Source organism: Mustela nivalis (assembly GCF_964662115.1).
Source record: "Mustela nivalis genome assembly, chromosome: X".
Taxonomy (NCBI): domain Eukaryota; kingdom Metazoa; phylum Chordata; class Mammalia; order Carnivora; family Mustelidae; genus Mustela; species Mustela nivalis.
Genome location: NC_139040.1, coordinates 57,322,172 through 57,343,661, shown reverse-complemented (window position 1 = coordinate 57,343,661; position 21,490 = coordinate 57,322,172). Strand labels below are relative to the sequence as shown.

Sequence of the window (21,490 nt, the reverse complement as noted above, 5' to 3'; positions counted from 1 at the left end):
GGCTGTCTGATGCACTCCCTGACCCCTGCCCTCAAATCAGCCCCCTAGGGAACCCACCTCAGTATGGGCAGATAGGTGCTGCCATGCCCCTGATGAGGGAGCAAAAGGCTGGCTGAGAACCAAGCAAAAGCTGGTGCCTTACACCCCCTCTCACCCCCACACCTCAGTAACATGTGACATCCCTCAGGCACTCCTGGCTGCCCTAAAAGAAAAACAAATAGTTAACTTGTAGAGATCACAATCCTGCAAGACAGGAGTCTCCCTTGGTTTACAAATGTCCTAGTGATTTACAACAAAGAAGCTATCTTATCTATAGCCTAACTTCCAGAGACAAGTAACTCAGTTCCTAAAGCCCTAACATCACCCTCCCCGCCATAAAACTGAAGGGGGCTGAGGGGGAAGGAAATGTAAATAAAGTTAAATTTCTTCTAAACCTAAAGCTCATTGACAAGGATGTGTGGTAGGAGGAATGTGACATTCCAACCAGGAAACTCTAAACTGTCTTCAAGTTAGTGCCTCATTAGAGGAAAAAACAGCCTTGGCTTGACAATAACCAGGTCTCCAGTATCCTGACAGTCTTCTTTACCATGACAGCCCTTCTGAACACCCCCTTTGTCCTCACCTACCCAACTCCTGTGTATATAATCAGCCACTCCTCAGGATATTAGGGCAGCAGCTCTTTCTGCCCACGGGTCCTGTCCCCATGCTTTAATAAACCACCATTTTGCACCAAAGATGTCTCAAGAATTGGTCATCTGCTCCAGACCTTACCCTCTGAACCTCACCTATGTTCTAGAACTTCATCACCCCTAGGCCCTAACCCAAAACCTAGGTTGGGTTCTCAGGCTTCTGTCCCCAGTGACCTGTACCCCCTGCCGTTCAGAGCGGGATCCCCGAAGCTAAACCCCAGAAGTCTGCTTACAACCCACATATTAACTGTGTTACTTGGAGCTGTGTGGAACCCTCAGAGTGGAAGAAAGCTGCATGCTCCCCGGAAGTTACACCCACCTTTTGTGCCCTGTCAGGCCACCAATAGGGAGAGTGATCTTCTGCAGGAGTCCCTCCCTCCACTCTGGCCCCTTTAAAGCTCCCCTCAGCTGGGGCCCTTGGAGGAGCCCTGTGTCCCTGGCTGGAGTTCCTGGAAGGTCGCAACAGGCAACTAGCCAGAAAGCATTGTCAAAAGGGGCATGAGTGTGGCCGGAATTGCTGCAGAATGCTGGCCAATTCTCAGGAGAGGAAATAAAGAAAGGTAATGAAAGAAAGGAAATAAAGAAAAGGTAGGGGAGGGGAGGGAAGGGAGGGGAAAGGAAGGAAGGATGGAAGGATGAATGGAAGAAAGGAAAAAGAAGGAAAGAGAGAAGAATGAAAGAAAGGAAGGAAGGAAGGAATAAAAGAAAGAGAGAAAGGAAGGAAGGAAGGGAGAAAGGAAGAAAGGGAGGGAAGGAGGCAAGAAAGGAAAGGAAAGTAAGGGGAGGGGAGAGGAAGGGCAGGGCCGACTCTGGCCATGTGTATACAGATTGGAGTCCCTATGAAGATACTTCTAGTAGCCAAGGGCACAGGGTTTAAAGGGTGGAGACCTCTCAAGGCTATAGGCACAGTTTAGAAAAGCCATTGAAAATGAGTTCTTCTAATATTTTCAGTGTCTCCAAGAAAATAGAAGGACACTGGGGAATCATGGGAGAAACAAAATGTGGTCTGCTTATTCTACTCCTTAAGGTACTCTCCAGATCAACTTAAGAAGATTAAATAAGCTTTAGCCTGGTAAGTCTGAATTATTTCAGGGCCGCACAGACCAGAAATCACATTTTTTTAAAAAATCTTGGTAGCTAATGCTTAAAAGGAGAATGCAGAAAAACGTAATATTTTAGGAAGAATAAGCTGCTTAAAGTATAATGATGTATATGTGGTTATCAGATATTTTACTAAGGGGCTGGAGGGATGGGAGGAATGAAAGAAGCAAAAGCAGAATATAGATGCAAAGGAGGTGGCCAATGGGAAAGCCATTATTGCAGACTTCCCAAATTTGCCCTAGGGTCTATCCTGCCTACCGTTAAAAAATTTAGAAAAATATAAGTGGTACAGAGATTTGATTGCCAGGGGGGTCCAAAAGCATTTTGAACCTCATACAAAATCATTTCTATATATGTATGCATAGCTGGTACAACCTAACATGGCCTAGAAATGTATGACTTTTGGGGGGGAAGAATTTATGTTATTCTACTTGATACCAGTATCAAGTAATTTTTCCAATACCCAGAGACTAAGGTTTTAATTTGTTGTACTGTAGAAAAGGTTGTCACCTCAACTAACTTGCAGAGAAATGTATTCTCCTGATAAGACCTACAAATATTGTAAGTTTTCATCGTCATTTTCACAAATTACCTTGCCTTATAGAAACATGAGAAGAATAATACTAAAGTGGGAAATACTACAGTTCAGGAAATATCAAGGCAAATTCATAAACAAATATCTTGAAAAACTTCTACAATTGGCTCCTAAACAATATTTAACAGCTTTTAATGAAACCTGCGAATAGCTATATGTGTTTATAAAAGCACACAGTTTTACATCTATAAATGATCAAGCAAGGTAAACTGTAAAATGTTAGAAAGTTGCAGCCTTTTTATTTAGTGCCCAGAGAATGCCAGTAATTTAACATGATATTGTGATAAATGTTGCTCACAGAGTTTTAACAAGAACAAAAATAAATATAATTTCTATGTCATCTTTGGCATGTTGTAAGTTCAAAATGAGAGCCATTTCTTTAGCAGCACTGTGAGGGAAAGAAACACTGTAAAATGCACTACGAGGTTTGGTCTTACAGGGAAAAAAGTACAATGAAAACGATAATGTCAAAAGAAATAGTGCTTTAAATAAAACATTTATAAAATAAAAGATGGTATAAATTCCATAATGTAGCCAGAGAAAGAAAATACAGTTATCTGAACAACTGGGACCTTTCTTTTTAAATTGCAACTTTTAAGTTTTTAAGTACACACAATTTCCATTTAACACAATTTCTGCCTTGAGAATTGTAATAAAATGCCAGTAAATACGTTTTCTATATCAAAAATTAAGTTTAGGAATTCCAAAGTATATGGGAAGTGCTGGCAAGGCAATTTTTTATTGTTAACGATAGCCCCAAACTTTATTCTTTCTGCATAAACCTTATATAACTCACAACTACCAAAAGTACTTGCTGTTTTGTTTTTTTATTTAATCAAATACAGAAAAACCACATTCTCTCTTTTTTTGTACTGTGGCATTTAATGCAAAATAAATTCTCATTTCCAAACCATGCTGGCATTTGGATAATTAAGTTTTCTTATATAATTTTTAAAATGGATTTTTTTTTGCTAGAATGCTTTTGTGATGTTAAAAATGATTTTATTATACTAAAAGACAAACTTACATTTTTTGCTATTAGTGGTATCAATTTCAGAGTGAATTTGAAAAGAGAACTCAAATGTGATCTGAGTAACACTAGTTTGTTAGGAAAGAAAAAAGCAAATAAATCCATTTGGTCACATTATGACAATTTATTAATAAACTAATGCACTTAGTATGTTCTCTAGGAAATGTTCTACATAAAATTGGATGTTTAATACCCTTTGAAGAGTAAATTAGTTCACATAATTAGACAAATAGTATGAAAGCTAAACAGTAATCCAAAGTCCTATTGTCCAAGGTTTAGAAATGTGAATATAGAACATATCCTACCTTGCCAGTCACAGAGATGTTTATTTATAAGCATTTAGCTAAGATTTCTTGCTGGTTGATCAAAAGGTACATAATTTGTGGAATATATGCAAACAAAATTGAATTTCTGTATTTCCAAAATACTTTCCCTTTGTATTTTTCTTCACAATTCAAAGAAACTTATCCTTAAAATTTAGGACTAACATACATTCAAGTATTAGCAACTAAACTGAATTTGAGGTGATCAAGCATTATCATTTTATTCAGATGACTTCACTGTATTGTTATGAATAAAACCAGGAACAGTGCATCTGTAAGTGTAACTGACATGTGAGTAATCACCATCAGTGGCCTGCACCCTGGACAGGAGGGTGGACAGCACACTCCTGAGTGGTGCTAATTTCAGCAATCATTGTATTGAGATACACACCAAACATACCTAGTAAGTTTTGAAATCTAAGAAACTGTTTTAAAGGAGTTTAACTGCAGTTGAGTTAATATGGCTTGCATTCATGTGGGAGGATCGAGGCTATCTGTGTCCTGAAATGTAGACAGAGGGTCTACAGACTTGGACTCCACTGGTGGCTTGCATTCAGCTGCTCCATGTTCTTGTATAGCAGGACGATAGGAATAGAGGAAGAGAGCCTGGTAGAGCTGGAGATTCCTTATATTACAGGCTATGTACTAAGAGGAATAAGAATGCAGACAAATACGCACTTGACAACTATCTCCCTGCACACCATTCTATCACATAAGTTCATTGTGATTAAAGAGCTTGGAAGTTTCTTGGAGGAAAAAAAGTATATCGAGGAGTAGAAAGGATGAAGCAGTGCACCAACGCAGCAGTTTATGAGATAATCTGATCCTGGGGCATACTGCATAAATTCCTTGTCCAGAAATATTTTCCCTGATAATAACTGATAGAGTTGTTCTCGTCTGGTTAGATTGCCTAAAAATCCAGCAAGTGGAAATTCATTAGATTAATGGACATCTTCCTTGAAAAATGCCAATTATTTATTAGCTACTGACAAAAAAAAAAAAAAAAGGGAAGGGAGAACTTAAATGAGATCACTCTCCTTTTATCCTTTTAGCTGAATACAGCTGCTCTGTGAGAATGGAAGTTCTGATTTGAGGAAGGGGAAGGGTGTGAGGTGCTTTGGAGCAGAGAATCCTTCTGGACTAAGCTTTAATCATGGAGTCCTCTCTGAGGTCCACAAGTAGGACAGCATGTGGGGATTGGAAAGCCAGGGAAAGATAATATACAGAATGCCACAGACACACTTTGCCTAGTTTAAATCCTAAACTTTCTAGTTGATCTTAAGGCCAAGTTAAGAAGTCTTCTTTTTCATATATGAAGGGCCTCATACTATCAGGAAAATACTATTCAATCAGTATGAGTAACTTTCTACGGACAGTACTATCTTAACATGATGCTCTGGTGAGGAGATGTTGGAAACACCAAGCATCTGTTCTTAAGTTTGTGGGTTGCCTACACATAAGAAATCCCTTTGGGTTAACCAGGGGTCTATCAAAATGTTTTACCATTTGTAATTACCGATGGCAACAAATTACAAAAATTAAAGCTTAGGCATTTCTGGGTCTAACAAAATAGGCTCAAGGTTGATTTTCATGAAATAACTGAAATAATTTTCCTCCACAAAATCACCACCCCTACATCTTAATTAATTATCTTACCAATGGTTTCCTGCATTTATTCATGATAATATGTGCTTTAGGATAATAAATTTAGTATCAGTCTATCTGGGCAAAGCCGGTGTTTTCCCTTTGAGGAAAAAAAAAAAATAATATCCTCTTCCTTCCAGAACAATAAAAACTCCAAGTTGTGCTATCATTAAATACTAGCAAGAACCATCAACTAGAAAGAAAAGCAATGCAAATTAATTATTTATGAATCCATTAAAAACAATAATATCTTCAAATTTTATAGAAAGGATTTGTTCCAGTGGTTAAGCAATTATAGAAGCCCCACCCAAAAAGCTCCCATTCATATCTGCATTTTTTGCTCTAGCCAAAACGGACATGATGAGGCATCCCCACATGGATTCCTTCTACAAAATGAGGGTATATGGTTTGAAGACTTCCTTATAATAGGGTTGTCCCTATGACTGTTTTTAACCTACTTTGAGCTTTCCAGCAGAAATGGTTTATGCAATTACTGGGAAAATACATGAGCATATCTGTGTCTTTTATAATTTGTCAGTCCTCACTGAGCAATGAAGAATCAAGTTGTTCGTTGCTTAATTCAGTGTTCCTTTTATGAATGAATTGTATGATATTACCCTTCAGTAACCTCACTGAAACATTAGGTAAGATCAGCTATTTTTAAAAACTACTGATTATGGAAAGACTGAAAGTTATTTTGTGATAATTTTTCACTTTCTAATTTCACTTACCCTAATGCTATTACTAGAAATGTTTACATGGAAATAGTATCTCTGTTCTGAAAAGTTCAACACCAAAATCATACCTCTTAGTTTGTCATATTAATTCTGATAAGAAGAAGCATAACATCACAAGATGACAAGAGGAAAGTAAGTCAGATGATATGGACACACATTGTGACATGCAAGTACTTCTAGTAATAAAGCAAAATGAGGAAAGAAAAGGCCAAACTGGGAAATAAAATCCACAAGATATGATACCAGTCGATTTCTAAGTACTGTTTCCATGTGGTATTAGATGTTTTTTTTAATGTCTTTCAATTATTGCAAGAAGACATTTCAAATTGAGGGTATATACTTTTATACATCACACTCAATAAACAGATTTTTGTACATGGAATATATATCACTTACATTTTGAAGAGAATATGTATAGTTTCTTTATTGAACACTGAAGTTACAAGTTTTCTAGCCTGAATTGTATACTTCAGTGCTCAGTAACTAACTTTCTCTCTGAATCAAACAAAATAAAACACACAGCAGATAGTACATTTAGCACATACAAATAGTTCACTTATATTCGCTAAACAAAACTGTAATATCCTCCAGTTTACATTCATAAATTTCTGTCAGTAGTAGTAGTAATAGTAGTAGTAATGGTATTTTCTTCAACAACATGAAAAGATTCTTTAAAATTCCATCATTTAGAGACAACAATATATATTACCCAGTGGTTCTGAATCATAAATTTAATAACAAGAATGAATCTGTCAGACTTTTTTTATAAATATGACTAAAAATGTGTTTAGATTTTGTGTTAATCATTAATATCGCTTCCTTTTCAAAATGTCAGTTTATCTCTTTGTAGCATTGTCTAAACTTTACTGAAATGCATTTTGCTGTATCATGTGTGCTAAGTCCACTACAATAAAGTTTAAACTATATTGCCATAGGATTCAAGGTAAATTAATATGCTATATTGTAATTCAATTTTGGAAGTCCAAACAACAACAGTGTAGTGTATTATAAAAGGGACAGATGAGTAAATCCAACTGATTAACTTGAAACCCAGCCCATGTGTCATGAAGGTAGTAGCAACACATGTATTTTATTTTCAAAGGCTTAACTATAACCCACTTAGTAGATTACAACACCAACATAAAGCCTTTGCCTAAAAAATTCTTCAATTGCACTACAATTCCCTTAGATGTCATATTTACAGAGGACTTATGGAAACCACTATTTCTAGATAAGGACATTTATGGGCAATATACAGGTCTGTCTGCACACATAATTTGTGAATTAATTCTGTAAAAACTTTGGCACCAACCATATCAGGAGTTCATATATTAGCACAAATGAATGTAGTCCTTTGGTTGTACACAATAACAAGCTTCTACAATACATTTCTTGTTTGTTTTTCTTTTTAAAAAAGCCCATTCTTCAGGATCTGGTGTTAAAAAATAATTGGCATTGCTTGGCATTATGCTATTATATTTGCATCCTGATTATTGGTAATGATTCCCCAAATCATTTTATGAGACCAGAAAACTAACAAAGTAACTTTATTTGAAAGGAACTTTACAAGTTAGTGTGCAGAAAAATTTTTAGACTTTGTAGACACCAATTATATACTTAAACACTTGGGCACTACTACAAAACAATACTGTATGACTACTGTGGACCTGTGTTTTTTTTTTTTTTTTTTAATCTCATCTCCCTAAAAGAGGAGGTTTAAACAGAATATTCAAGTTATGTAGCAGAATATGATGCTTTTGATATAAGATTAGGAAAAAAAGCCACAGTTAATTTTTACTTTATCCAGGATGGCTGAGGAACAACTAGAAATCTTACAGGCCAGTTGATGTTCGTTTTTTCATGCTCCGTCGTTGAGCTAAGTTTGAAGCAGCAACAGGCTCAAGGACTGGTTGAAAGGTCTTATGAGTCAGGGCAGAATATGTGGTGACCACTGCTCCCTAAAATAATGAGAAATAAGACAAGTCAAATAACAATATTTGGATGTAAAAAATTCCATATTACTATTTGTTTATAAAGATTTTATTTATTTGACGGAAATAGTCAAGAGGAACACAAGCAGGGGGAGTGGGAGAGGGAGAAGTAGGCTTCCCGCAGAGCAGGGAGCCCAATGTGGGGCTCCATCCCAGGACCCTGGGATCAGGACCTGAGCCGAAGGCAGACGCTTAACAACTGAGTCACCCAGGTGCCCCCAAATTCCATATTATATCATGAGAGATTTAACTAGAATACAACTTTATTTCTGAGGAAAATGACTGCATATACTTGATCTATGCATTAATGTTCCCTTCATGAATTACTACCTGCTTACTTGTATATTTTTTTTTATTTCAGTGATTATAATTCTTACATATTTTTAAAACATTAAAATGTATTCTTTCTGTCAGTCTTTCATCATGCATATAATTTGTTTTAAACATTTTAAGAATTTTATTTTTAATAGAAGTTTTTATACTTAAGACATGGAACATAATGTGATGTACATATACATAGTCCAGTGATTATTATAGTCAACTAACATATCTTCTCCTTACATAGTTTTCATTTTTTGTGATAAAAGCATGTGAAATCTACTCTGTCAAATTTCCAGTATTTAATACAGTATTATTAACTATTGTCATCATGCTGCACATTAGATACCTATACTTATTCATCCTACATAACTACAACTTTGAACTTTGACCAATATATCCCCATTTTTCCCTCTTCCCTGCCTCTGGTAACCACTCTTCTACTGTCTGCTTTTATATATTTGACTTTTTAAAAATTCCACATTTACGAGAGATTATATATTTATTTTTTTTTTCTTTCTGTGTCTGGCTTATTTCATTTTCCATGTCTTCCAGGGCCATCCATGGTGTTGCAAATGGCAGGATCTCCTTTTTTAAAGTTGAATAATATCCCACTGTATATATGTCCAGCACTAGTCATTTATCCTCAAAGAGATCTCTGTGCTCCCCTTTTCAGTGCAGCCTTATTCATAACAGCCAAGACAGCCAAGACAAATGCATAAAATACTAAAATCTTAAAAAGGTTCAATGTCTATAAATATGGAAACCTGTGCCAACGGTTATTAATTTAGGAACCAATAACAATATTTTCTTTCCATATGAAACTTGCACTTAGTACACTTCTAGTCCCATTGTCTCAAGAGCAAGTCAAATACAATAAAAAAAATTTTATTTATCAAGAGAAAGGCAATAGGTAGAGAAGAAGAGTAACAAGAATCCATGGTGGGGGCGCCTGGGTGACTCAGTGGGTTAAAGCCTTCTGCCTTCAGCTCAGGTCATGATCTCAGGGTCCTGGGATTGAGTCCAGCATTGGGCTCTCTGCTCAGCAGGGAGCCTGCTTCCACCCCTGCCCCTGCCAGCCTCTCTACCTATTTGTGATCTCTGTCATCTATATAAATAAAATCTTAAAAAAAAATCCATGATGGTTATCTAAAAACAAAAATAAAAAAAAAATCTATGAATATATCTTTGAAGAATAAAAGTATTTAAGGTAATTATATGTGTGTCAGTGAATGGCATGCAGGCTTTATTAAGTATTTAGGAGATGCATAAAAGTATGTTTGTTTTACCTTAATGACATCTGATGTATCATTTCTATTTGGCTGATCATTCAGCAAGCGGTTTCTGTGGGTTATCCACGAGTGTTTTAATACTTGTTCTGTAGTGTACCGCTGATGTGGGTCCATATGTAGCATATGGGAGAGCAAATCCTAAATTAAAATGAAAAATACATATATAGACATATATGAAACCATATGCCAGCAAAGGTTTTAGTAAAATATATTATTTCACATTTTCTTGACATATGTAAGCATCAGTAGCTTTGTGATCTGTTTTGTTTGATGTACACGAAGGGAAAACCACACTTATACTTTGCATAGTAAAGAATCAATTCTGTCAGAATCTTCAAAAAGAGTTTTGATATATGGTAAACTCTTAGCTGTCATTTCTAAATCGGAAGATACCAAATCTGTGGAACTGGAATGTGGTTAGTGAGGGAGGAAGAAAATGTAAAGTAGCAAGGGTTATCCTGGAATGTGCTGAATAGTCGAGGAGAAGAGAGGCATTGGTCTTTGCTGGTAAGCTAGGCCCTAAAATACACAGGTATGTATAGACTCATACAACATAGAAGGGAAGGTCCCATGCTGTTAATACACTCAATAGCTGAGGGTTTAGGTATAAAACACTAAAAAGAGCACACATAAATCTAAGGTTGGCAGCTGACTGCTAGCATTCTAGTGGTCAGAGTATCATAAGTTTCTTGCAGACTAACTGTAAATATACTTACTTTATCTCTTATGATAACAAGCTGTAAGTATAATACAACTTGATAATAAAACACAATTTTAAATAGAAACTATCTCTACCAAGCATCTTTTAGAAAAAGGAAAAATAAACTCTCCTTAACAAGCATCATCTAAAAAAAAGTCATCATTTGTGAACGTTTCATCAACAGCATAAGCAGTGACACTAAAGACTCTATGTAGTAACATCAGAAATTGAAGAATAATCAAATTATGTAGGAGAATAAAACAATAAAAAAAACCTACTGGAAAAAGGACAAATATAAAAAAAATGAATGGGGAAGTAATTTAGAAAAAAACATTGAATTGCTTCAATAAAACATACCTAACTGATATTCATAAAAAATGATAAAAGCTCAATAGTCGGGGGAGGAGTCAAGATGGCAGAGAAGAAGCAGGCTGAGACTACTTCAGCTAGCCGGAGATCAGCTAGATAGCTTATCTAAAGATTGCAAACACCTGTAAATCCATCGGCAGATCGAAGAGAAGAACAGCAATTCTGGAAACAGAAAAACAACCACTTTCTGAAAGGTAGGACTGGCGGAGACGTGAATCCAAAGCGACGGGAAGATAGACCCCGGGGGGAGGGGCTGGCTCCTGGCAAGGGGCGGAGCAACAGAGCACAAAATCAGGACTTTTAAAAGTCTGTTCCACTGAGGGACATCGCTCCAGAGGCTAAACTGGGGTGAAGCCCACGCGGGGTCAGCGTGGCCTCAGGTCCCGCAGGGTCACAGAAGGATCGGGGGTGTATGAGTGTCGCAGAGCTTGCGGGTATTGGAAAGGAAAACCGGCTACAGAGACAGAGCCGACAGAAGCTCACAGCTTGGTGTTACCTTGAACCAGCCACAGCCTCGGTGAACTCGGAGCGTGGCCGGAGGTCAGGCAGACAGGAGTAACTGGGCGCTGTTCTCTGAGGGCGCACTGAGGAGTGGAGCCCCAGGCTCTCAGCTCCTCCAGGCCGGAGACCAGGAGGCCGCCATTTGTATTCCCGTCCTCCGGAACTCTACGGAAAGCGCTCAGGGAACAAAAGCTCCTGAAAGCAAACCGGAGCAGATTACACAGGCCGGCCCCTGGTAAGGGCGGTGCAATTCCGCCTGGGGCAAAGACACTTGAGAATCACACACCAGGCCCCTCCCCCAGAAGATCAACAAGAAATCCAGCCAAGACCAAGTTCACCTACCAAGGAGAGCAGCAGAATTCCAGAGGAGGAGAAAGCAAAGCACGGAACTCATGTCTTTTTCCCTGTGATTTTTTTTTTGTCTTGCAGTTAATTTTTTTCTTTTTCATTATTTTTTTCCTAGCCTTCTGGTAATTTTTTTTTTTAAGTTTTACCTATTCTTTTTTAGCGTTTTTTTAACTAGTTTATCATATATATATATATATATATATATATATATATATATATATTTTTTTTTTTTCTTTATTCGTTTTCATTTTTTAAATTCTTTTCTTTGATTTTTTTTATCAATCTTTCTTTTTGAACCTCTTTTTATCCCCTTTCTCCCCCCTCACGATTTGGGATCTCTTCTGATTTGGTTAAAGCATATTTTCCTGGGGTTGTTGCCACCCTTTTACTATTTTACTTGCTCCTTCATATACTCTTATCTGGACAAAATGACAAGACGGAAAAATTCACCACAAAAAAAAAAAAACAAAAGGCAGTACCGAAGGCTAGGGACCTAATCAATACAGACATTGCTAATATGTCAGATCTAGAGTTCAGAATGACAATTCTCAAGGTTCTAGCCAGGCTCGAAAAAAACATGTAAGATATTAGAGAAACCCTCTCGGGAGATATAAAAGCCCTTTCTGGAGAAATAAAAGAACTAAAATCTAACCAAGTTGAAATCAAAAAAGCTATTAATGAGGTGCAATCAAAAATGGAGGCTCTCACTGCTAGGATAAATGAGGCAGAAGAAAGAATTAGTGATATAGAAGACCAAATGACAGAGAATAAAGAAGCTGAGCAAAAGAGGGACAAACAGCTACTGGACCACGAGGGGAGAATTCAAGAGATAAGTGACACCATAAGACGAAACAACATTAGAATAATTGGGATTCCAGAAGAAGAAGAAAGAGAGAGGGGAGCAGAAGGTATACTGGAGAGAATTATTGGGGAGAATTTCCCCAATATGGCAAAGGGAACGAGCATCAAAATTCAGGAGGTTCAGAGAACGCCCCTCAAAATCAATAAGAATAGGCCCACACCCCGTCACCTAATAGTAAAATTTACAAGTCTCAGTGACAAAGAGAAAATCCTGAAAGCAGATTGGGAAAAGAAGTCTGTAACATACAATGGTAAAAATATTAGATTAGCAGCTGACTTATCCACAGAGACCTGGCAGGCCAGAAAGAGCTGGCATGATATTTTCAGAGCACTAAACGAGAAAAACATGCAGCCAAGAATACTATATCCAGCTAGGCTATCATTGAAAGTAGAACGAGAGATTAAAAGCTTCCAGGACAAACAAAAACTGAAAGAATTTGCAAACACCAAACCAGCTCTACAGGAAATATTGAAAGGGGTCCTCTAAGCAAAGAGAGAGCCTACAAGTGGTAGATCAGAAAGGAACGGAGACCATATACAGTAACAGTCACCTTACAGGCAATACAATGTCACTAAATTCATATCTCTCAATAGTGACCCTGAATGTTAATGGGCTAAATGCCCCTGTCAAAAGACATAGGGTATCAGAATGGACAAAAAAACAAAACCCATCTATATGTTGCCTCCAAGAAACTCATTTTAAGCCCGAAGACACCTCCAGATTTAAAGTGAGGGGGTGGAGAAGAATTTACCATGCTAATGGACATCAGAAGAAAGCAGGAGTGGCAATCCTTATATCAGATCAATTAGATTTTAAGCCAAAGACTATAATAAGAGATGAGGAAGGAAACTATATCATACTCAAAGGGTCTGTCCAACAAGAAGATTTAACAATTTTAAATATCTATGCCCCCAACGTGGGAGCAGCCAACTATATAAACCAATTAATAACAAAATCAAAGAAACACATCAACAATAATACAATAATAGTAGGGGACTTTAACACTCCCCTCACTGAAATGGATAGATCATCCAAGCAAAAGATCAGCAAGGAAATAAAGGCCTTAAACAACACACTGGACCAGATGGACATCACAGATATATTCAGAACATTTCATCCCAAAGCAACAGATTACACATTCTTCTCTAGTGCACATGGAACATTCTCCAGAATAGATCACATCCTCGGTCCTAAATCAGGACTCAACCGGTATCAAAAGATTGGGATCATTCCCTGCATATTTTCAGACCACAATGCTCTAAAGCTAGAACTCAACCACAAAAGGAAGTTTGGAAAGAACCTAAATACACGGAGACTAAATAGCATCCTTCTAAAGAATGAATGGGTCAACTGGGAAATTAAGGAAGAATTGAAAAAAATCATGGAAACAAATGACAATGAAAATACAACAGTTCAAAATCTGTGGGACACAACAAAGGCAGTCCTGAGAGGAAAATATATAGCAGTACAAGCCTTTCTCAAGAAACAAGAAAGGTCTCAGCTACACAACCTAACACTACACCTAAAGGAGCTGGATGAAGAACAAGAAAGAAACCCTAAGCCCAGCAGGATAAGAGAAATCATAAAGATCAGTGCAGAAATCAATGAAATAGAAACCAAAAAAACAACAGAACAAATCATCGAAACTAGGAGCTGGTTCTTTGAAAGAATTAATAAAATTGATACACCCCTGGCCCGACTTATCAAAAAGAAAAGAGAAAGGACCCAAATTAATAAAATCATGAATGAAGGAGGAGAGATCACAACTAACACCAAAGAAATACAAACTATCATAAGAACATAGGATGAGCAACTCTACGCCAACAAATTTGACAATCTGGAAGAAATGGATGCATTCCTAGAAACATATAAACTACCACAACTGAACCAGGAAGAAATAGTAAGCCTGAACAGACCCATAACCAATAAGGAGATTGAAACAGTCATTTAAAATCTCCAAACAAACAAAAGCCCAGGGCCAGACGGCTTCCCAGGGGAATTCTACCAAACATTTAAAGAAGAACTAATTCCTATTCTCCTGAAACTGTTCCAAAAAATAGAAATGGAAGGAAAACATTCCAAATTCATTTTATGAGGCCACCATCACCTTGATCCCAATACCAGACAAGGATCCCATCAAAAAAGAGAGCTATAGAACAATATCCTTGATGAACACAGATGCAAAAATTCTCACCAAAATACTAGCCAATAGGATTCAACAGTACATTAAAAGGATTATTCACCACGACCACTGGGATTTATTCCAGGGCTCCAAGGTTGGTTCAATATCCGCAAATCAGTCAATGTGATACAACACATTAATAAAAGAAAGAACAAGAACCATATGATACTCTCAAAAGATGCTGAAAAAGCATATGACAAAGTACAGCATCCCTTCCTGATCAAAACTCTTCAAAGTGTAGGGATAGAGGGCACATACCTCAATATCAATAAAGCCATCTATGAAAAACCCACCACAAATATCATTCTCAATGGAGAAAAACGGAAAGCTTTTCCGCTAAGGTCAGGAACACGGCAGAGATATCCATTATCACCACTGCTATTCAACATAGTACTAGAGGTCCTAGCCTCAGCAATCAGACAACAAAAGGAAATTAAAGGCATCCAAATCGGCAAAGAAGAAGTCAAATTATCACTCTTCTCAGATGATATGATACTATATGTGGAAAACCCAAAAGACTCCACTCCAAAACTGCTAGAACTTGTACAGGAATTCAGTAAAGTGTCAGGATATAAAATCAATGCACAGAAATCAGTTGCCTTTCTCTACACCAACAACAAGACAGAAGAAAGAGAAATTAAGGAGTCAATCCCATTTACATTTGCACCCAAAACCATAAGATACCTAGGAATAAACCTAACCAAAGAGGCACAGAATCTATACTCAGAAATATATAAAGTACTCATGAAAGAAATTGAGGAAGACAGAAAGAAATGGAAAAATGTTCCATGCTCCTGTTTGGAAGAACAAATATTGTGAAAATGTCTATGCTATAAAGCAATCTACACATTTAATGCAATTCCTATCAAAGTACCATCCATCTTTTTCAAAGAAATGGAACAAATAATTCTAAAATTTATATGGAACCAGAAAAGACCTCGAATAGCCAAAGGGATATTGAAAAAGAAAGCCAACGTTGGTGGCATCACAATTCCAGACTTCAAGCTCTATTACAAAGCTGTCATCCTCAAGACAGCATGGTACTGGCACAAAAACAGACACATAGATCAATGGAACAGAATAGAGAGCCCAGAAATAGACCTTCAACTCTATGGTCAACTCATCTTTGACAAAGCAGGAAAGAATGTCCAATGGAAAAAAGACAGCCTCTTCAATAAATGGTGCTGGGAAAATTGGACAGCCACATGCAGAAAAATGAAATTGGACCATTTCCTTACACCACACACGAAAATAGACTCCAAATGGATGAAGGACCTCAATGTGAGAAAGGAATCCATCCAAATCCTTGAGGAGAACACAGGCAGCAACCTCTTCGACCTCAGCCGTAGCAACATCTTCCTAGGAACTTTGCCAAAGGCAAGGGAAGCAAGGGGAAAAATGAACTATTGGGATTTCATCAAGATCAAAAGCTTTTGCACAGCAAAGGAAATAGTTAACAAAATCAAAAGACAACTGACAGAATGGGAGAAGATATTTGCAAACGACATATCAGATAAAGGACCAGTGTCCAAAATCTATAAAGAACTTAGCATACTCAACACCCAAAGAACAAATAATCCAATCAAGAAATGGGCAGAGGACATGAACAGACATTTCTGCAAAGAAGACATCCAGATGGCCAACAGACACACGAAAAAGTGCTCCATATCACTTGGCATCAGGGAAATACAAATCAAAACCACAATGAGATATCACCTCACACCAGTCAGAATGGCTAAAATCAACAAGTCAGAAAATGACAGATGCTGGCGAGGATGTGGAGAAAGGGGAACCCTCCTTCACTGTTGGTGGGAATGCAAGCTGGTGCAGCCACTCTGGAAAACAGCATGGAGGTTCCTCAAAATGTTGAAAATAGAATTGGCCTATGACCCAGCAATTGAACTACTGGGTATTTACCCTAAAGATACAAATGTAGTGATCCAAAGGGGCAGGTGCACCCGAATGTTTATAGCAGCAATGTCCACAATAGCCAAACTATGGAAAGAACCTAGATGTCCATCAACAGATGAATGGATCAAGAAGATGTATATATACACAATGGAATACTATGCAGCCATCAAAAGAAATGAAATCTTGCCATTTGCGACAACATGGATGGTACTAGAGCGTATCGTGCTTAGCGAAATAAGTCAAGCAGAGAAAGACAACTATCATATGATCTCCCTGATATGAGGAAGTGGTGATGCAACATGGGGGCTTAAGTGGGTAGAAGAAGAATCAATGAAACAAGATAGAATTGGTAGGGAGACAAATCACAAGTGACTCTTAATCTCACAAAAGAAACAGGGCTGCTGGGGGGAGTTGGGTTGGGAGAAGAGGGTGGGATTATGGACATTGGGGAGGGTATGTGCTTTGGTGAGTGCTGTGAAGTGTGTAAACCTGGTGATTCACAGACCTGTACCCCTGGAGATAAAAATATATGTTTATAAAAAATTAAAAATTAAAAAAAAATTACATATACTATTTCAAAGAGAAAAAAAATACTCAATAGTCCAAGGACTTCTACCTCTAGTCAAAATAGAATACTAGAGGCTGGATTCACCCACCTGTTTGAAACAACACTTCCCAACATACACACACCATGCACGCACACGCACCCCATAAAATATAGGAAACAACAGTTTTTCAGAGATCAGATATTAAGCAACACAGAGAAGTGATCCCTAAGAAATGGGAAACAAATCAAGTAAGCCTTATGATTGCCCAAACTTACTACCTTGAGTGTTTTCAGGCTTTTGTATAGGTAAGAGAAATGCAGGCAGTGCCTGGTAGCTTCCTTGAGTGGTTGAGACAGAATTAAGAGTCAGGGAAGACCAAGGCAGAGTTAGCAGGATGGACTACTAGAGTGGTGAAAGGAGCAGAGAAAATACTACAGAGACCTGTAGAGGATTTTCTTCAATTATTCAGCAGATTATTGATAAACCAACATCTGTGGGAAAAACTATTTGAAAGGATTAGAGGGAAATCAGAACTCATCAGGGCTGACAATATTACCAGTTCTCACAAGCCAGACTGGAAAAATCTCCTAATTCATGGAGTATTTGGTAGAGTACTTGGAAGTAACTTGCCTGAGTACTGTGTAGCTCTAAACACTGCTCTGGTCCTGCCTAAGAAAGATTAAGAGGGAGAGCCCAAATTATCAAATTGTTTCACCTAACTTAATTGTGCCCCATAATAAAGCTGAAGAATCTGTATAAGAATACAAAAGTGTCCAGCATGCATTAAGGTAAAATTCACTATATCTGACTCTTATCAAAAATTGTCAGGCATACAAAAGAGAAGAAAAATAACATATGAGAAGAAACCAACCAATCAAAATTGGCCCATAATTGATACATATGTTAAAATTAGCAGATTTGGACAGTAAAAGAGTTATTATAACTCCATTCCATATATTAAAATATAGAGCCATAGAAGATATAAAAAGCCACAAATCAAATTTCTAGAGATAAAAGCTAAAATGTGAGACAAAAAAATAAAATGAATGAAAATTTGATATGGTAGGCAAAAAGACTGGTAAAGACATAGCAATAGATACTATCAAAAAGGAACTCAGCATAAAACAAACAAAAAAAAGAGCTGTGAGATAACTTCAAGCAGCATAATACATAAATGCAATAGATGTCCCAAAAGGAAAGAAAGGAAGAAAAACTATGTGAAAGAATAATATTTCCAAAATTTCCAAATTTTACAAAACCCATAAGCCCAGAGATCTAAAAACCTCAGTGAGGCCCAAGTACAAGAAAAATAAAGAAAATTATATCAAGGACACCAAATATTGTTTCTCAAAATCCAAGGCAGAGAAAACTTTAAAAGCAAATCGAGATTTAAAAAAAAAAAAAAAGTTATATATAGTGAAAAAAGAGATCAGAATGATAGAATATTTCTTGTCAGAAAAAAAAAAATCTGGGCGCCTATGTGGCTCAGTTCGTTAAGCGGCTGCCTTCGGCTCGTGTCAAGATCCCAGGGTCCTGGGATCAAGCCCCACATCGGGTTCCCTGCTGGAGGAGAGCCTGCTTCTTCTTCTCCCTCCACCTGCTGCTCTGCCTACTTGTACTCTCTCTCTGTCAAATAAATAAGTAAAAATCTTTTTTAAAAAAATCAAATAACAAGACAACAGAACTCCTGAACAACCAAAGGGTCAAAGAAAAAGATCAAGTGGTAAATTAAAATAAACCAAGACAGAAATAAAATATGCCAAAACTTATGGAATGCAGCAAAAACAGGTCTAAGAAGGAAAGTTTATAGCAATGAATGCCTACAGTAAGAAAAAAAAAATCTCAAAAAAAAAAAAAGAAAAAGGAAACAAGAAAGCTCTCAAACAACTCAACATTATACTTCAAGGAACTAGAATAAAAGAAAAACAAAGCCCCAAAGCCGGAGGAAGGACATAACAAAGCAGAAATCAATGAAATAAAGAGCAGAAAAACAATAGAAGAGATCCAGAGAACAAAGAGCTGGCTTTTAGAAAAGATAAATAACACTGACAAACTTTTTAGGTAGACTAAGAAAAAAAGAAGACTCAAATTAAATACAAAATTAAAGAGGAGACATTACAAATGATGCCAGAGAAATAAAAAGGATCATGAGAGTACTACGAAAATTTATGACAACAAACTGGATGACCTAAAAGAAATACATATATTCCTAGATATACATATCCTACCAAAAGTGAAGAAAAAGAAGACCAGGTAATGTGTAAGAAGATGAAGCAGTCATCAAGAATCTCCTAACATAGAAAATCCCAAACAGGGACGCCTGGGTGGCTCAGTTGGTTGGACGACTGCCTTCGGCTCAGGTCATGATCCCGGAGTCCCAGGATCGAGTCCCACATCAGGCTCCCAGCTCCATGGGGAGTCTGCTTCGCTCTCTGACCTTCTTCTCGCTCATGCTCTTTCTCACTGTCTCTCTCTCAAATAAATAAATAAAAAAAAATCTTAAAAAAAAAAAAAGAAAATCCTAAACAGATGGCTTCACTGGTGAATATACTGAACACTTAAGAAAATTAAGTGAACACTTAAGAAAATTAAGCTTACCCTTCTAAAACTCTTATAAAAACTGAAGAGGAGGAAACATTCCTAAATTCATTTTATGAGGACAGCAGTATCCAATATTAAACCCATATGAAAGCACTACAAGGAAAGAAAATACAGGCTGCTATCACTGATGACCATACATGCAAAAATTCTCAACAAAATAGTTGCTAACCAAATTCAGCAGCACATTAAAAAGAACACACAACATGACCAAGTGGGATTTGTCCCTGGGTTGTAAGGATGGTTCAATATTCTCAAATCAATCAATATGATATACCACATTAATAAAAAGAAATCCTAAGAACCACATGATCATTTCAGTAGATGCAGAAAAAGCATCTGGCAAAGTGCAACATCCATTCCTGATAAAAACCTTCAAGAAAGTAGGGTTAGACAGAACATACCAAATCCAATAAAGTTTTTTTTTAATTTCCCAGCACCAAACCCAATAAAGGTTATGTATGAAAAATGCATGCTAGTATCATCCTCAATGGGGAAAAATTCCAAGTTGTTACTCTACAGACAGGACAACACAGGGACGTCCACTCTCACCACTGCTATTTAACAGTTACTGAAGTAACTGTTACTCCTTACAGGAGTAAGGAAAAAAATGAAATGTAAATCATCCAGATCTGCGAGGAAGGAGTCAAACTTTCACTAATTACTGATGACATGATACTATATATAGAAAACCTAAAAGACTCCACCAAAAAATTGCTAGAAATGATGAATTATGTATATTCACAAAATACAAATCAACAGAGAGAAAACTGTTGCTTTTCTATACACAAATAATGAAATAACAGAAGTAGAAATCAATGAGTTGATTCCATTTACAATTTCACCAAAAGCCATAAGATACCTGGGAATAAACCTAACCAAAGAAGTGAAAAACCTGCATTCTGAAAACTATGAAACACTGATGAAAGAAATTGAAACCTACTTTGTTGAGGGTTTTAATCATGAATGGATGTTCTACTTTGTCAAATGTTTTTTTCTGCACCTACTGAAAGGATCATATGGATCTTATCCTTTCTTTTATTAATGTGGTGTCTCATATTGATTGATTTGTGAATACTGAACCATGCTTACAACCCAGGAAAAAAGTCCCATTTGATCATGAGGCATGATTCTTTTAATGTACTATTGGATTTGATTTGCTAGCATTTTGTTTGCAATTTTTGCATACATTTTCATCAGGGATACTGGCCTATAGTTTTCTTTTTTTAGTGGAGTGATTATCTGGTACTGGTGTCAGGGTAATGCTGGCTTCATAGAACGCATTTGTTAAATTTTCATTCCATTTCTAACTTTTGGAATAGTTTGAGAGGAAAAGGTTATTACCTCTTCTTTAAATTTTTGGTACAATTCATGTGTGAATTCCCCTAGTCTTGGACTTGTGTTGGGAGATTTTTTATTACTGCCTGAATTTCTTTGCTGCTTATCAGTCTCTTTAAGTTTTCTATTTCTTCCTGTTTCAGTTTTGGTAGTTTATTTTTCCAGGAATTTATCCATCCATTTCTTCCAGGTTGTCCAATTTTTTGGCATACAATTTTTCATACTCTTCTCTTAAATTGTTTGTATTTCTGTGGTGTTGGTTGTTATTACCTCTCTCTCATTTGTGAGTTTATTCATTTGGGCCCTTCCTCTTCTCTTTTTGTTAAGTCTGGCTAGGGGTTTTTTCTAATTTCATTACTTTTTTCAAAGAATCAGGTCCTGATTTCATTAATCTGTTCTATTGTTTTTTGGTT

At 36.9% G+C, this 21,490-nt stretch overlaps 1 protein-coding gene across 1 annotated transcript in view; it reads right to left on the bottom strand.

Moving 5' to 3' along the window:
- Positions 1–2,620: 2,620 nt before the first annotated feature.
- Positions 2,621–21,490, bottom strand: part of RPS6KA6 (ribosomal protein S6 kinase A6) — a 187,555-nt gene continuing 168,685 nt past the window's right edge. Inside the window, exons 22-23 of the mRNA XM_082715992.1 lie at positions 9,718–9,858; positions 2,621–8,077 (exon numbers count right to left, since the gene is read on the bottom strand). Coding sequence (XP_082572118.1) covers positions 7,952–8,077; positions 9,718–9,858 — 267 coding nt within the window. The 3' untranslated portion in view covers positions 2,621–7,951. The remainder of the gene's footprint in view (positions 8,078–9,717; positions 9,859–21,490) is intronic.